Below are 15,895 nucleotides of genomic sequence, written 5' to 3' on the forward strand. Positions count from 1 at the left end.
TCCAGCAACTTGTTGAGTCCAGGCCGGCCACGTCGAGATGCTGCATCACGCCAGGGAAAAGGAGCTCCGACACGATTTTAGGAGGCATCTAATGACTTCTGTGACCTCAGTGTGTTTAATGCTACTGGATCGGAGACTGACATTTCTATACTTACTAACCTCGAAATTTACATTACTGCTGAGAAAAAAACTTCTCTGCATAAAAACCACAGCTGAGACTCTTCGTTTCATGTCAAGGATTTTGTGTCCTGTTGCTTTGTATAAACTGACTGATATATTACACTACTGGCCATTAAAATTGATACACAAGAAGAAATGCAGATGATAAACGGGTATTCATTGGACAAATATATTATGCTAGAACACACATGTGATTACATTTTCAAGCAATTTGGGTGCATAGATCCTCAGAAATCAGTACCCTGAACAACAACCTCTGGCCATAATAACGGCCTTGATACGCCTGGGCATTGAGTCAACCAGAGCTTGGATGGCGTGTACAGGTACAGCTACCCATACAGCTTCAACACGATACCACAGTACTTCAAGAGTAGTGACTGGCGTATTGTGACGAGCCAGTTGCTCGGCCACCGTTGACCAGACCTTCTCAATTGGTGAGAGATCTGGAGAATGTGCTGGCCAGGGCAGCAGTCGAACATTTTCTGTACCCAGAAAGGCCCGTACAGGACCTGCAACATGCGGTCGCGCATTAATCTACTGAAATGTAGGATTTCTCAGGGATCGAATGAACGGTAGAGCCACGGGTCGTAACATATCTGAAATGTAACATCCACTGTTCAAAGTGCCGTCAATGCGAACAAGAGGTGACCGAGACGTGTAACCAATGGCACCGCATACCATCACGCCGGGTGATACGCCAGTATGGCGATGACGAATGTGTGCTTTCAATGTGCGTTCACCGCGATGTCATCAAACACGGCTACGACCATCATGATGCTGTAAACAGAACTTGGATTCATCCGAAAAAACGACGTTTTGCCATTCGTGCACCCAGGTTCTTCGTTGAGTACACCATCGCAGGCGCTCCTGTCCGTGATGCAGCGTCAAGGTTAACCGCAGCCATGGTCTCCGAGCTGATAGTCCATGCTGCTGCAAACGTCATCTAACTGTTCGTGCAGATGGTTGTTGTCTTGCAAACGCCCCCATCTGTTGACTCAGGGATCGAGACGTGGCTGCACGATCCGTTACAGCCATGCGGATAAAACGCCTGTCATCTCGACTGCTAGTGATACGAGGCCGTTGGGATCCAGTACGACGTACTGTATTACTCTCCTGAACCCATCGATTCCGTATTCTACTAACAGTCATTGGGTCTCGACCAACGCGAGTAGCAATGTCGCAATACGATAAACCGCAATCGCGGTAGGCTACAATCCGACGTTTATCAAAGTCGGAAACGTGATGGTACGCATTTATCCTCCTTACACGAGGCATCACAACGTTTCACACTCAACGCAGTTCAACAGCTGTTTGTGTATGAGAAATCGGTTGGAAACTTTCCTCATGTCACCACGTTGTAGGTGTCGCCACCGACGCCAACCTTGTGTGAATGCTGTGAAAAGCTAATCATTTGCATATCACAGCATCTTCTTCCCGTCGGTTAAATTTTGCGTCTGTAGCACGTCATCTTCGTGGTGTAGCAATTTTAATGGTCAGTAGTGGCATAATTCCTCTTTTTGAATCATATAGTTTCTATGCTAGCTAATGTGATGATTTCAGTTCTTTCTTCTTCTGCTGTATCATCCCATATTTCAGATGGCGTTGTTGATATATCAGTGCTCTTGTTCAGCTGTTTTTTTGTTTACAATTGACTGATGGAGTATGTGTGATATAGCTACAAGAATGAGATGAAGGGCATATTCAAGGTGATTCTGCTGCTCCTACCGGTGTATCCAACCCACAATATTGTATCTGTCCTTAAAAATTCCCGTACGAGATTTTCTTATTCTCTCGCTCACTACGCGCAATCTACTAGTCTTACAGAAAAATGAACGGGATCTTTTTGTAGAAAATATAGTGTAGTTAATTTTTGTACCGGGACACGGTTTTTCTGGAGGCCGCTCTTTACGAGTAATTCAAGGAAAACTCACCTCCATCCCCACATTCATCCCTCTCCACTCAGGATTTCTAGTATATTTTTCGTGGCACACCCTCCTTCCGTTGTAGAAAAACTTCTGACTACACGAACTATTCCCGGTATTCTACATTTTTTGAACACTATTGATTCGGCTGTTATGCCAGTTGGGTATTACTTAGCATTATTAACTGAAACGTGCTCCTGAGGGTAATGAATGGAAAATGACTTTTGTAAAAGTTACGGTAAAGCTAATTACGTTGACAATTCGGGCCCAACTTAACTCTTACAAGCAATGTAGTAAGGCCCGTCAACGAAGACCAAAGAGGTCGAGTCTCGGAAATAATTCATGCAGTCGCAAATATTTGTTAAGTAATAGGAGGGAGTGCCATGAACAACATACTAGAAGTTCTGAACGGTGGGGGCTCAGAATGGGACTGGGTTTGCGTTTGAAGGTAACTGTTGCACGTTTTCCATGAATAACACGAGAACTACGGCTTCTAACAAAAATATATTCCTCTATAGAATTTAGCTACATTAAATTTTCTACAAAAAGACCCTATTCATTTTTTCTGTAGGACTAATAGATTGCGCAGAGTATGCAAGAGAATATGAAAATCCCGTTCGTGGTTTTTGAAGGCCGGATGCTACACTGCAGGTTGCATAAAACGATGTCGTTAGGGGAAACTGAATCACTCAGTATGTATTTGAAGCGCGGATAGTTGAAAGTGCAAAGTTCTGCTGATGCAGGTATTTCGTGGAAACCGAGTATTTTAGTCTGTCGAGCCCATATGTAGCGCACTGTTTCCTAAGTTTTTGGACTGAGATTTTCGAATAATGAGCAGAAGGAAAGTCATATCCTACGTCACCAGCATTCTGTTGTTAACAGACATGACCTTCCAAGTTTGATTGGACGGATTATTCAGGCTTGCATTCCATATTCATAATTTGGGCGAACGAATATTTTGGATGTAAACAATGACATTAGTGGGTCTGAATGACGCATTCTATATTTCACTAGTCGTACTATGTTTAATCTATCCTCTTATTTTTTCACGGATTAATAATGACCTACTGGACGAGTACGATGCAGATAAAATTCACCTTGACAGCTGATAAACTTTTATCTTAATGGGCATTAGGACACCAAACTACGCAGAATTTTTTTTAACACTTTCCATTTCCTACCCCTAATGACAGAGCGAGCTATACGAGCTATGATTCGCTAGAGAGCCAGATACTTTTCGGTCAAATTCCATACGGACTGGTAGCCGACCAAGGGAAGCCTCCTGAAAACCTTGGTTAGAACCGGCGGATCGGACATATTTATCATTTATTTCTGGGGCATTACGTCCGAAATACACTCCTGGAAATTGAAATAAGAACACCGTGAATTCATTGTCCCAGGAAGGGGAAACTTTATTGACACATTCCTGGGGTCAGATACATCACATGATCACACTGACAGAACCACAGCCACATAGACACAGGCAACAGAGCATGCACAATGTCGGCACTAGTACAGTGTATATCCACCTTTCGCAGCAATGCAGGCTGCTATTCTCCCATGGAGACGATCGTAGAGATGCTGGATGTAGTCCTGTGGAACGGCTTGCCATGCCATTTCCACCTGGCGCCTCAGTTGGACCAGCGTTCGTGCTGGACGTGCAGACCGCGTGAGACGACGCTTCATCCAGTCCCAAACATGCTCAATGGGGGACAGATCCGGAGATCTTGCTGGCCAGGGTAGTTGACTTACACCTTCTAGAGCACGTTGGGTGGCACGGGATACATGCGGACGTGCATTGTCCTGTTGGAACAGTAAGTTCCCTTGCCGGTCTAGGAATGGTAGAACGATGGGTTCGATGACGGTTTGGATGTACCGTGCACTATTCAGTGTCCCCTCGACGATCACCAGTGGTGTACGGCCAGTGTAGGAGATCGCTCCCCACACCATGATGCCGGGTGTTGGCCCTGTGTGCCTCGGTCGTATGCAGTCCTGATTGTGGCGCTCACCTGCATGGCGCCAAACACGCATACGACCATCATTGGCACCATGGCAGAAGCGACTCTCATCGCTGAAGACGACACGTCTCCATTCGTCCCTCCATTCACGCCTGTCGCGACACCACTGGAGGCGGGCTGCACGAAGTTGGGGCGTGAGCGGAAGACGGCCTAACGGTGTGCGGGACCGTAGCCCAGCTTCATGGAGACGGTTGCGAATGGTCCTCGCCGATACCCCAGGAGCAACAGTGTCCCTAATTTACTGGGAAGTGGCGGTGCGGTCCCCTACGGCACTGCGTAGGATCCTACGGTCTTGGCGTGCGTCCGTGCGTCGCTGCGGTCCGGTCCCAGGTCGACGGGCACGTGCACCTTCCGCCGACCACTGGCGACAACATCGATGTACTGTGGAGACCTCACGCCCCACGTGTTGAGCAATTCGGCGGTACGTCCACCCGGCCTCCCGCATGCCCACTATACGCCCTCGCTCAAAGTCCGTCAACTGCACATACGGTTCACGTCCACGCTGTCGCGGCATGCTACCAGTGTTAAAGACTGCGATGGAGCTCCGTATGCCACGGCAAACTGGCTGACACTGACGGCGGCGGTGCACAAATGCTGCGCAGCTAGCGCCATTCGACGGCCAACACCGCGGTTCCTGGTGTGTCCGCTGTGCCGTGCGTGTGATCATTGCTTGTACAGCCCTCTCGCAGTGTCCGGAGCAAGTATGGTGGGTCTGACACACCGGTGTCAATGTGTTCTTTTTTCCATTTCCAGGAGTGTATATATGAGATCCTAGTGAATATGAAATCGTATTTGTCCACGTCTACAGAGACAGAAACGCGCTCCATGTACTTTCCACTAGGCTGCTGCTAAAATTCACCTACGCCATACTCTCAGTGTTCTTCGTATTCAAGACAGAGGTGAGAACAGTAATTTCACATTCGAGATGCTATGAAATTATTCATGTTCACGCTAAGCGCTCACGGTATAACCAAATCTCACACAAGATACTGAATCACGATTCCTGTTCAGCTGTAGTAATTATTATTTTACCAAGGCAGTACACATTCTTCCAAATGGTAGTCTCTAACATAATGCATGTTATATATAAAATGTTCATGTTTAATTGAGGCAAACGCTGTGTGTGCTCCAAAATTGCTTCCTTAGTCACGACGTTGTAGTGAATGATAAGATGGTTAACTCTTGGGTCTGAAGAACGTTTCTACTCCGTATTTGTAGGGAATTATCTGGGTATCAGCCAGCCAAAAGAAGCACAATTGGCACCTCTTAAACTTGTGAAGTCGACTCTTGGTAACTGGAACCTCGATCAATCGAAATAGGTTCCCTGTACCTCGAAATAAGCTCCATAAATCTATGCTATCGTAAGTGCTTTGACACACGCGGTAAATCGAAAAGATAGTTATGAACGAAAGCCCGAAAAAGCTCTATAATTCGAAGGTAGCGGCTGCGTAACAGTTGGTAGTTCGAATTGATTCGTCAACTGTTTCTGTGTGTGTTTCGTCATCCAACTCTTCACGACATTCCACCGTTTCCTTACAACCGCAGTCTCTGCTACCGTACATAAATCACTAGTAAACGTGGCTTCAAAAAGCACAAATGATTGACACTAGAAGGAAGAGAACAGGTTGTTGAGGCCAAAAACGTGAAGTGGAAAAGGATAAGATGCAGCGAAAACATTAAGGATTACGCCATCAACGCATCAGTCCCGAAGCAGGAAGATTAGACAGCACGACACATATCACATGGAGGGAGGAAGCGCACCCTGCAACATTGCTTTTAAGAAGAAGAAGAAGGAGAAGGAGAAGCAGAGATGATTCCATCTGCAACTCCAAAACGTTTCATATAAACATCCTTAGAAAAGATGTACACAGGCTGATAAGAAAAGGGAAACACACCGACGCGGAAGAGGAAATAAAGTAAAATGAGATCCTAATGTATGTGAAATAGTGTCTGTCCATCGCTACAGACAGCCGAAAAGACGACTTGTTTATCGCGCGCAGCGCTGTACGAGGTGCATTCAAGTTCTAAGGCCTCCGATTTTTTTTCTCCGGACTGGAAAGAGAAACAAGCGCATTGTTTTAAAATGAGGCCGCGTTAATTGTCAATACGTCCCAGAGATGGCCGCACCGTACGGCAGATGCAATATTACCGCCAGCGGCGAGAATGAGAACTGTTTTAAGTACTTAAAATGGCGACGTTTTCCTTGCTTGAACGGCGTGCAATCATTCGTTTTCTGAATTTGCGTGGTGTGAAACCAATTGAAATTCATCGACAGTTGAAGCAGACATGTGGTGATGGAGTTATGGATGTGTCGAAAGTGCGTTCGTGGGTGCGACAGTTTAATGAAGGCAGAACATCGTGTGACAACAAACCGAAACAACCTCGGGCTCGCACAAGCCGGTCTGACGACACGATCGAGAAAGTGGAGAGAATTGTTTTGGGGGATCGCCGAATGACTGTTGAACAGATCGCCTCCAGAGTTGGCATTTCTGTGGGTTCTGTGCACACAATCCTGCATGACGACCTGAAAATGCGAAAAGTGTCATCCTGGTGGGTGCCACGAATGCTGACGGACGACCACACGGCTGCCCGTGTGGCATGTTGCCGAGCAATGTTGACGCCCAACGACAGCATGAATGGGACTTTCTTTTCGTCGGTTGTGACAATGGATGAGACGTGGATGCCATTTTTCAATCCAGAAACAAAGCGCCAGTCAGCTCAATGGAAGCACACGGATTCACCGCCACCAAAAAAATTTCGGGTAACCGCCAGTGCTGAAAAAATGATGGTGTCCATGTTCTGGGACAGCGAGGGCGTAATCGTTACCCATTGCGTTCCAAAGGACACTACGGTAACAGGTGCATCCTACGAAAATGTTTTGAAGAACAAATTCCTTCGTGCACTGCAACAAAAACGTCTGGGAAGGGCTGCGCGTGTGCTGTTTCACCAAGACAACGCACTCGCACATCGAGCTAAAGTTACGCAACAGATTCTTCGTGATAACAACTTTGAAGTGATTCCTCATGCTCCCTACTCACCTGACCTGGCTCCTTGTGACTTTTGGCTTTTCCAAACAATGAAAGACACTCTCTGTGGCCGTACATTCACCAGCCGTGCTGCTATTCCCTCAGCGATTTTCCAGTGGTCAAAACAGACTCCTAAAGAAGCCTTCGCCGCTGCCATACAATCATGGCGTCAGCGTTGTGAAAAATGTGTACGTCTGCAGGGCGATTACGTCGAGAAGTAACGCCAGTTTCATCGATTTCGGGTGAGTAGTTAATTAGAAAAAAAATTGGAGGCCTTAGAACTTGAATGCACCTCGTACTTTCCACTACGCAGTTGCTAAGGTCATTCTCGTTTGGACTGGTGCTAAAAGTCACCTACGCCACATTTTCATCTTTCTTCGTGATGAAGAGAGAGTTGAGAAAGCTAATTTCACATTCGCGATGGAATCGAATTGTTCATGTTCACGCTAAGCGCTCACAGGCACTGAGAGGTTATACGACGTTATTACAAAATCGAGCGAACTCTACAAAGAACTCGGCAGATCCCTTATCAGTATGAAATCGAGCTCCGTCTGGCCTGGAAGCACTGACTGTTTGGGAAGGGTATCATGAATTCATTCTACCCTCCCCTGGGGCATGATGGTCCGAACTGCAATAACTGACCTTTGATATCCTAGATACTGGGACTGGGAGGCAGTTGATGTCCGAACTAGTCTTGCACATGTTCTGACAGGGACAGATCTGTGGATCTTCCTGCACACGACAGTACCTCGAAATCAGACGTGGTCGGTAGGAACGCTAAGACGAGTATGCGCGCCATCACGTTCCGATGCAGTCCAGTATCAGGTAGCTGTCATAATGAATGTCCCACAAACATGGATACTATTCAACCTGCAGGCCAAATGGAAACCCACAGTGAGGTCTCTTCCAAATTCTCTCAGGTGCTGATAACGCTTTCTCATACGAGTACGTGACACGCCCGTGTCCTACACAGTGACGATTCATCATCTAACGCGGTTCACGCACCTTATACGAGGTGTGGCTAGAAAAAAACCGGACTAGTACTGGTGAAACAATAAAACGAATGCAATAAGGCTGAAAGTGGCGTGGCCTGTCACGTGACTCTCGCTCCACCTACTGCTCGAGTTTCATCTGCCTCCTGCACTCAGTCTGCCCGTGGCGTCTGTTTTAAGTAGTTGACGTTTTGTCTGTGCGTCGGAAAATGTTGAGTGTACAGAAAGAACAGCGTGTTAACATCAAATTTTGTTTCAAACTAGGAAAATCTGCAAGTGAAACGTTTGTAATGTTACAACAAGTGTACGGCGATGATTGTTTATCGCGAACACAAGTGTTTGAGTGGTTTAAACGATTTAAAAATGGCCGCGAAGACACCAGTGATGACACTCGCACTGGCAGACCATTGTCAGCAAAAACTGATGCAAACATTGAAAAAATCGGTAAACTTGTTCGACAAGATCGCCGTTTAACAATCAGAGCAGTGTCTGAGTTACCAGGAGTTGACAAGGGAAGTGTTAGGCAGATTCTTCATGAAAGTTTCAACATGAACAAAGTGTGTTCAAAAATGGTTCCAAAGTGTCTGACAATTGAACAGAAGGAACGCCGAAGAATGATTTGTTCTGACATCCTGGAAAACATTGAAAGTGATCCCACCTTCTTACAAAATGTTATTACTTGCGATGAATCGTGGTTTTTTACTTACGATCCCGAAACTAAACGCCAATCGATGCATTGGAAAACTCCTGGTTCTCCACGACAAAAAAAGCACGAGTGTCAAAATCGAAATTCAAGGCAATGATGATTTTTTTTTTTTTGACATCAAAGGGATTGTGCACATTGATTGGGTACCAGAGGGACAAACAGTGAATCAGCATTACTACATTAGCGTCCTGGCTACCCTACGTGAGCGAGTACGGAGAAAACGGAACGATTTGTGGAGAAAAAAGTCACGGATCCTTCACCAAGACAATGCCCCAGCTCACAGTGCGTTGTCAGTGAAGACGTTTTTGGCAAAACACAACATTCCCATCTTAGATCATCCACCCTACTCACCTGATTTGGCCCCCTGTGACTTTTTTCTTTTCCCTAAAGTCAAGTCAGCTTTGAAAGGAACTAGATTTGAGACTGTTGAAGCAGTAAAAGAAAAAGCGACGGAAGTAATGTATGGACTTACCGAAAATGATCTGCAGCATTGCTATGAACAGTGGAAAATTCGTATGGAGCGGTGTAGAGACCGAGGAGGAGAGTACATTGAAGGAGATAACATGAAATTGTAAATAATTGTAAATAAATGTTTTTTCCAGCATCAGTCCGGTTTTTTTCTAGCCGCACCTCGTATACCTTTTGTCTCGCAACAGTACTGAACAAGAAGTAGACTAATGCACTCTGGTGGCCGTTATATCTGTTACAGAGAACTGCAACTCTCAACATTCAGATACCCATTGAAGCTGTGTATGTGTATGAAGTTAAATTGCTTTCTGGCCATGTCTTCTGGATGTATCACACTTTTTGTCACTCAATATTGTCACTGAAGTAGAAACAGGTCGCTGACGTCTTTTAAACGTTAAATAAAAGGTAACGAAATGTAACAAAATATGTTTAGAATTCTAGTTGTTATTTTGTAAGCAGATACGAGTGTTACTGAAACTGCAGAAATATTTTTGAAGGGGACGCTCGTGCACTAGTGCCCAAATTAAAGCAACAAACTGCTATTTCCTTAAAGTCAGTACCGCCATTACTCTGTTGTTTATTTACAGTGTTACAAGTATACTTACACAATCATGATTTCGGCTTCAAAGTGCCATTATCAAGTGTTTTAAGTGTTATAAATCGCCTATGATGGCATACTGTCGTATTAAAATACACTATTAGACACATTGTCTAAGAGTCGATATTTCTGGCAGATCCTACTCCTTTGTTTCATTACTCAGTCATACGACAGTATGCCATCTTAGACAATTTATAATACTTAAAACACTTGATAATGGCACTTTGAAGCCGAAATCATGATTGTGTAAGTATAAATGTAACACTGTAAATAAACAACAGTCTAATGGCGGTACTGACTTTAAAGAAATATACAGGGCTATTACAAATGATTGAAGCGATTTCATAAATTCACTGTAGCTCCATTCATTGACATATGGTCACGACACACTACAGATACTTAGAAAAACTCATAAAGTTTTGTTCGGCTGAAGCCGCACTTCAGGTTTCTGTCGCCAGAGCGCTCGAGAGCGCAGTGAGACAAAATGGCAACAGGAGCCGAGAAAGCGTATGTCGTGCTTGAAATGCACTCACATCAGTCAGTCATAACAGCGCAACGACACTTCAGGACGAAGTTCAACAAAGATCCACCAACTGCTAACTCCATTTGGCGATGGTATGCGCAGTTTAAAGCTTCTGGATGCCTCTGTAAGGGGAAATCAACGGGTCGGCCTGCAGTGAGCGAAGAAACGGTTGAACGCGTGCGGGCAAGTTTCACGCGTAGCCCGCGGAAGTCGACGAATAAAGCAAGCAGGGAGCTAAACGTACCACAGCCGACGTTTTGGAAAATCTTACGGAAAAGGCTAAAGCAGAAGCCTTACCGTTTACAATTGCTACAAGCCCTGACACCCGATGACAAAGTCAAACGCTTTGAATTTTCGGCGCGGTAGAGATCATGATCAGCAATTCATGTCATGGCCTCCACGCTCTCCCGACTTAACCCCATGCGATTTCTTTCTGTGGGGTTATGTGAAAGATTCAGTGTTTAAACCTCCTCCACCAAGAAACGTGCCAGAACTACGAGCTCGCATCAACGATGCTTTCGAACTCATTGATGGGGGCATGCTGCGCCGAGTGTGGGAGGAACTTGATTATCGGCTTGATGTCTGCCGAATCACTAAAGGGGCACATATCGAACATTTGTGAATGCCTAAAAAATCTTTTTGAGTTTTTGTATGTGTGTGCAAAGCGTTTTGAATGTATCTCAAATAATAAAGTTATTGTAGAGCTGTGAAATCGCTTCAATCATTTGTAATAACCCTGTATTATGACTGTGGCCTCGCGTTGTGAAAAAAAAATTATTAACCTGCTATTTCACCATTCTAATTCGTGATATAATCACACAAACTGTCAGCAGACGTTGGTACGATGGCGTTTCGCACGGAAGGTGGCATTTCGGTCAATGGACAGCCACGCCAACGATGACGTCAGGGCACCTATCAAAAGGCGTAATGTTTGCGGATAGTCCGTCATCCACAACTGCTGTGTATACAGTGACAGAGGGTGTAGTATGGCACAGAAGAGACGCCTACCAGACTCTCTGCGGTGGAGGGCCATGGGAAGAATGGAACCAGGAAAGTCCCAGTCTGTTATGGCCGACGGCTTAACGTGAATCGTTCTGTTGTTCCCGGATGTGGTGACAGTTTATAGAGACTGAAACTGTATCCCGCAGGCCAGGTCAGCGCCGGCCGTCAATTTGTGACATCAGAAAGAGAGAACCTTTATCTGGTGTAAGGGCACGACGGCACCACCTCAGTTTTTTTTTTTTTTTTTATCAGTCTACTGACTGGTTTGATGCGGCCCGCCACGAATTCCTTTCCTGTGCTAACCTCATCATCTCAGAGTAGCACTTGCAACCTACGTCCTCAATTATTTGCTTGACGTATTCCAATCTCTGTCTTCCTCTACAGTTTTTGCCCTCTACAGCTCCCTCTAGTACCATGGAAGTCATTACCTCATGTCTTAGCAGATGTCCTATCATCCTGTCCCTTCTCCTTATCAGTGTTTTCCACATATACCTTTCCTCTCCGATTCTGCGTAGAACCTCCTCATTCCTTACCTTATCAGTCCACCTAACTTTCAACATTCGTCTATAGCACCACATCTCAAATGCTCCGATTCTCTTCTGTTCCGGTTTTCCCACAGTCCATGTTTCACTACCATACAATGCTCTACTCCAGACGTACATCCTCAGAAATTTCTTCCTCAAATTAAGGCCGGTATTTGATATTAGTAGACTTCCCTTGGCCAGAAATGCCTTTTTTGCCATAGCGAGTCTGCTTTTTATGTCCTCCTTGCTCCGTCCGTCATTGGTTATTTTACTGCCTAGGTAGCAGGATTCCTTAACGTCATTGACTTCGTGACAATCAATCCTGATGTTAAGTTTCTCGCTGTTCCCATTTCTACTACTTCTCATTACCTTCGTCTTTCTCCGATTTACTCTAAAACCATACTGTGTACTCATTAGACTGTTCATCCCGTTCAGCAGATCATTTAATTCTTCTTCACTTTCACTCAGGATAGCAATGTCATCAGCGAATCGTATCATTGATATCCTTTCACCTTGTATTTTAATTCCACTCCTGAACCTTTCTTTTATTTCCATCATTGCTTCCTCGATGTACAAATTGAAGAGTAGGGGCGAAAGGCTACAGCCTTGTCTTACACCCTTCTTAATACGAGCACATCGTTCTTGATCGTCCACTCTTATTATTCCCTCTTGGTTGTTGTACATATTGTATATGACCCGTCTCTCCCTATAGCTTACCCCTACTTTTTTCAGAATCTCGAACAGCTTGCACCATTTTATATTGTCGAACGCTTTTTCCACGTCGACAAATCCAATGGAAGTGTCTTGATTTTTCTTTAGCCTTGCTTCCATTATTAGCCGTAACGTCAGAATTGCCTCCCTCGTCCCTTTACTTTTCCTAAAGCCAAACTGATCGTCACCTAGCGCATTCTCGATTTTCTTTTCCATTCTTCTGTATATTATTCTTATGAGCAGCTTCGATGCATGAGCTGTTAAGCTGATTGTGCGATGATTCTCGCACCTCAGTATCGCAAGGTAACTCGCATCTGACCCTGCAGCATCCATTGGACATATTGTATAGAGACAAACGGTGTACGTAGGACTTCAGTGAAATGGTCTTTATTGTCGGATACCTGCTTTACATGTACCTGTGTCGCGTGTTCACAGAAGGGAACGTCTAGAGTCGAGTCGTCAACGTGCCACGTAGACGGTCGAACAATGGGCCAATGTTCTTTTTACAGATGAGTCCCGATTTGGTCTGGAGAGTGATACTCATCGGATTCGCATCTGGAGTGAACGTGGAACTCGATTTCGGGGTCCAAACACTTTGGACTGAGACCGACATCGAGGAGGATCCATAATGGTGTGGGCACACGAACACCTCTTCACGAAATTGTACGAGTGAATCGGCAAGGTTTAACTTCTGTCGGGTATTGTGACGAGATCTTAGGACCTCATGTGCAATTGTTGCGAGGTGCTTTGGGCCCAGACCCTGATAGACAGTAGTGCTCGATTTCATAGAGCACGAGTGGTTGATGTTGTCTTGGAAACAGAAGATGTTGCACGCATAGCGCAGCCTGTTCGCTCTCCCGATCTGATCCCATAGAGCATGTCTGGGATGCACTAGAGAGACAGGCTGCATCATGTCAGCTTCCAGCAACCACTCTCCAAGACTCGCGAGCAGCTCTGCTGGAGGAACGGGCGTCATTGCCTCAACATGAGACTGATGACATCATTCGCTGCATGCCCCGTCGTTGTCATGCCTGTATTGCTGCCAGAGGTGGTCACACCTAATACTGAGCACATTAACCAGCTGTCGGAATGTGTGTGCGAATCCGTTAAGAACATTTTTGTCTATCTTTATGCAAGTTGTAGTTGTTTACGTTCTGTTTTCTTGACATTATTTCTACTTTACTATCACCTGTGTAGACGGTTTTGAGGAAAAATGAACGCAGCCTTGCAAAATTTTCCTTTGTTGCTTTAATTTTGAACACCAGTGTTTTTCATATTTTCCTTGATTCTTCTTTGGGCAGTCACGCTTTTGTTAAATCTAACTCAGTTGTTCGTACTTTTTCTGGGATACTTCGTACTCTGGATGATCGAGAATCGACTTTAGCACAGGATAACGTCCCACGTTGTTGCAGATAAGGGACTGCGAGCTGGTGGAGCTGCACGACCTGGACCAGTCGCAGGAGTTCGTGCGCCAGAAACTGTCCGAGTACCTCAACCACTTGGTGGAGCTCGGTGTCGCCGGCTTCAGGTGAGCAATGCGTACAGTCTGTGGCGGTCGTACAGAAAGACGTACCTCGTGTGTAATGCTCCTCTGACACCTCAGACCAGATTATTTTTGGAGGGTGTTACAACTTGACAATTAATGAGATTTCACTCTGCAGTGGAGTGTGCGCTGATATGAAACATCCTGGCAGATTAAAGATTAAAACTGGGTGCCGGACCGAGACTCGAACTCGGGAACTTTGCCTTTCACGGGCAAGTGCTCTACCAACTGAGCTACCCAAGCCCGACTCAGGAGCCGTCCTCACAACTTCAGTTCTGGTAGAGGACTTTCCCGTGAAAGGGAAAGGTCCCGAGTTCGAGTCTCGGCCCGGCACACAGTTTTCATCTGTCAGGAAGTTTCATATCAGCGCACACTCTGCTGCAGAATGAAAATCTCATTTTGGAAACATCTCCCAGGCTGTGGCTAAGCCATGTCTCCGCAATATCCTCTCTTCCAGGACTGCTAGTTCTGCAAGATTCGCAGGAGAGCTTTTGTGAAATTTGGAAGGTAAGAGAAGAGGTACTGGTAGAATTGAAACTGTGAGAACGGGTCGTTAGTCGAGCTTGGGTAGCTCAGTTCGTAGAGCACTTGCCCGTGAAAGGCAAAGGTCCCGTGTTCAATTTCGGTTCGGCACACAGTTTTAATCTGCCAGGAAGCTTCAACCTGATAACGATCTACCCTTATAGCTCAGGGGGCAGTGCGCAACCTTTGAAGTCAGATCCAGAATGAATCCGTACGACGCTTGGCGACAAATGGTCTGGTACAACACCCACGATGAGATTGGTTTTTAGGTGGTTTTTCACGGTGCTAAAGACAAATTCCGGGATGAATCCCAGTCGCCACTTCAGAAAATGCAATACATAAACAGTTGAAACAACTTTTTAAACAATGGAAAATCCAGGATGCAATAATGACAATATTATGAAAAGCATAGTTGCTACTCAAAGATGCTGAGTCTCAGACAGGCACAACAAAAAGACTGTTAGCAAGCAAGCTTTCGCCCAAAAAGGCCTTTATCAGAAATAGACACCATACACACACGCACTCACGCAAACGCAATTCACACACACATGACCACAGTCTCTCGCTGCTGAGACCACCAGAGACAGTGTATGTGTTTGTGTGTGTGTGTGTGTGTGTGTGTGTTTGTTTTTGATGAAGGCCTTTTTGGCTGAAAGCTTGCTTGCTAACAGTCTTTTTGTCGTGCCTGTCCTGTAACTTCTAGGTTAGGATCATACAATGTAGGCTATCACGCCCGCTATTGTCTTCGCTTAAGACTTCCGGGATGATAGGCCGTGGTCGATGTATAAAACTCTCCCCTGACGTTTCGTCACCGACTGCGGGAGACATCCTCCGAGGTAAAGCGGCGGACTGCGAAGAGAACTCGAGGAAGAGGTGATTTTATAGGCAGTGGAGAGGGCGCCACTGTCCATCACGTGGCGTCGGCAATGAGATTGTCTCTGGTAATGCCAACATTATTGATTGAAAGTAATCGATCTTCACGCTTGCAATGCAACGCTGACATCCAAATTTTATCCAGTTTGACACCTTCGTCTTTCCTGTTAAAATTATTACGGTTTTTGTCAATCTCGATAGCCTCTCTATACATGGGTGCATAATAATCCGAGGATTTAGATATGACGCTCGTCTCGCCGAATTTTATTTCATGATCACAGTCGTAG

At 45.5% G+C, this 15,895-nt stretch overlaps 1 protein-coding gene across 1 annotated transcript in view; it reads left to right on the plus strand.

The window, feature by feature from the left end:
- The window catches only part of LOC126253644 (alpha-amylase 1-like), a 75,308-nt gene that overhangs the window by 17,773 nt on the left and 41,640 nt on the right, over positions 1 to 15,895 (plus strand). Inside the window, exon 4 of the mRNA XM_049955147.1 lies at positions 14,083 to 14,198. Within this exon, the coding sequence (XP_049811104.1) occupies positions 14,083 to 14,198 (116 nt within the window). The remainder of the gene's footprint in view (positions 1 to 14,082; positions 14,199 to 15,895) is intronic.

The sequence above is a fragment of the Schistocerca nitens genome, chromosome 4 (genome assembly GCF_023898315.1).
Source record: "Schistocerca nitens isolate TAMUIC-IGC-003100 chromosome 4, iqSchNite1.1, whole genome shotgun sequence".
NCBI lineage: Eukaryota > Metazoa > Arthropoda > Insecta > Orthoptera > Acrididae > Schistocerca > Schistocerca nitens.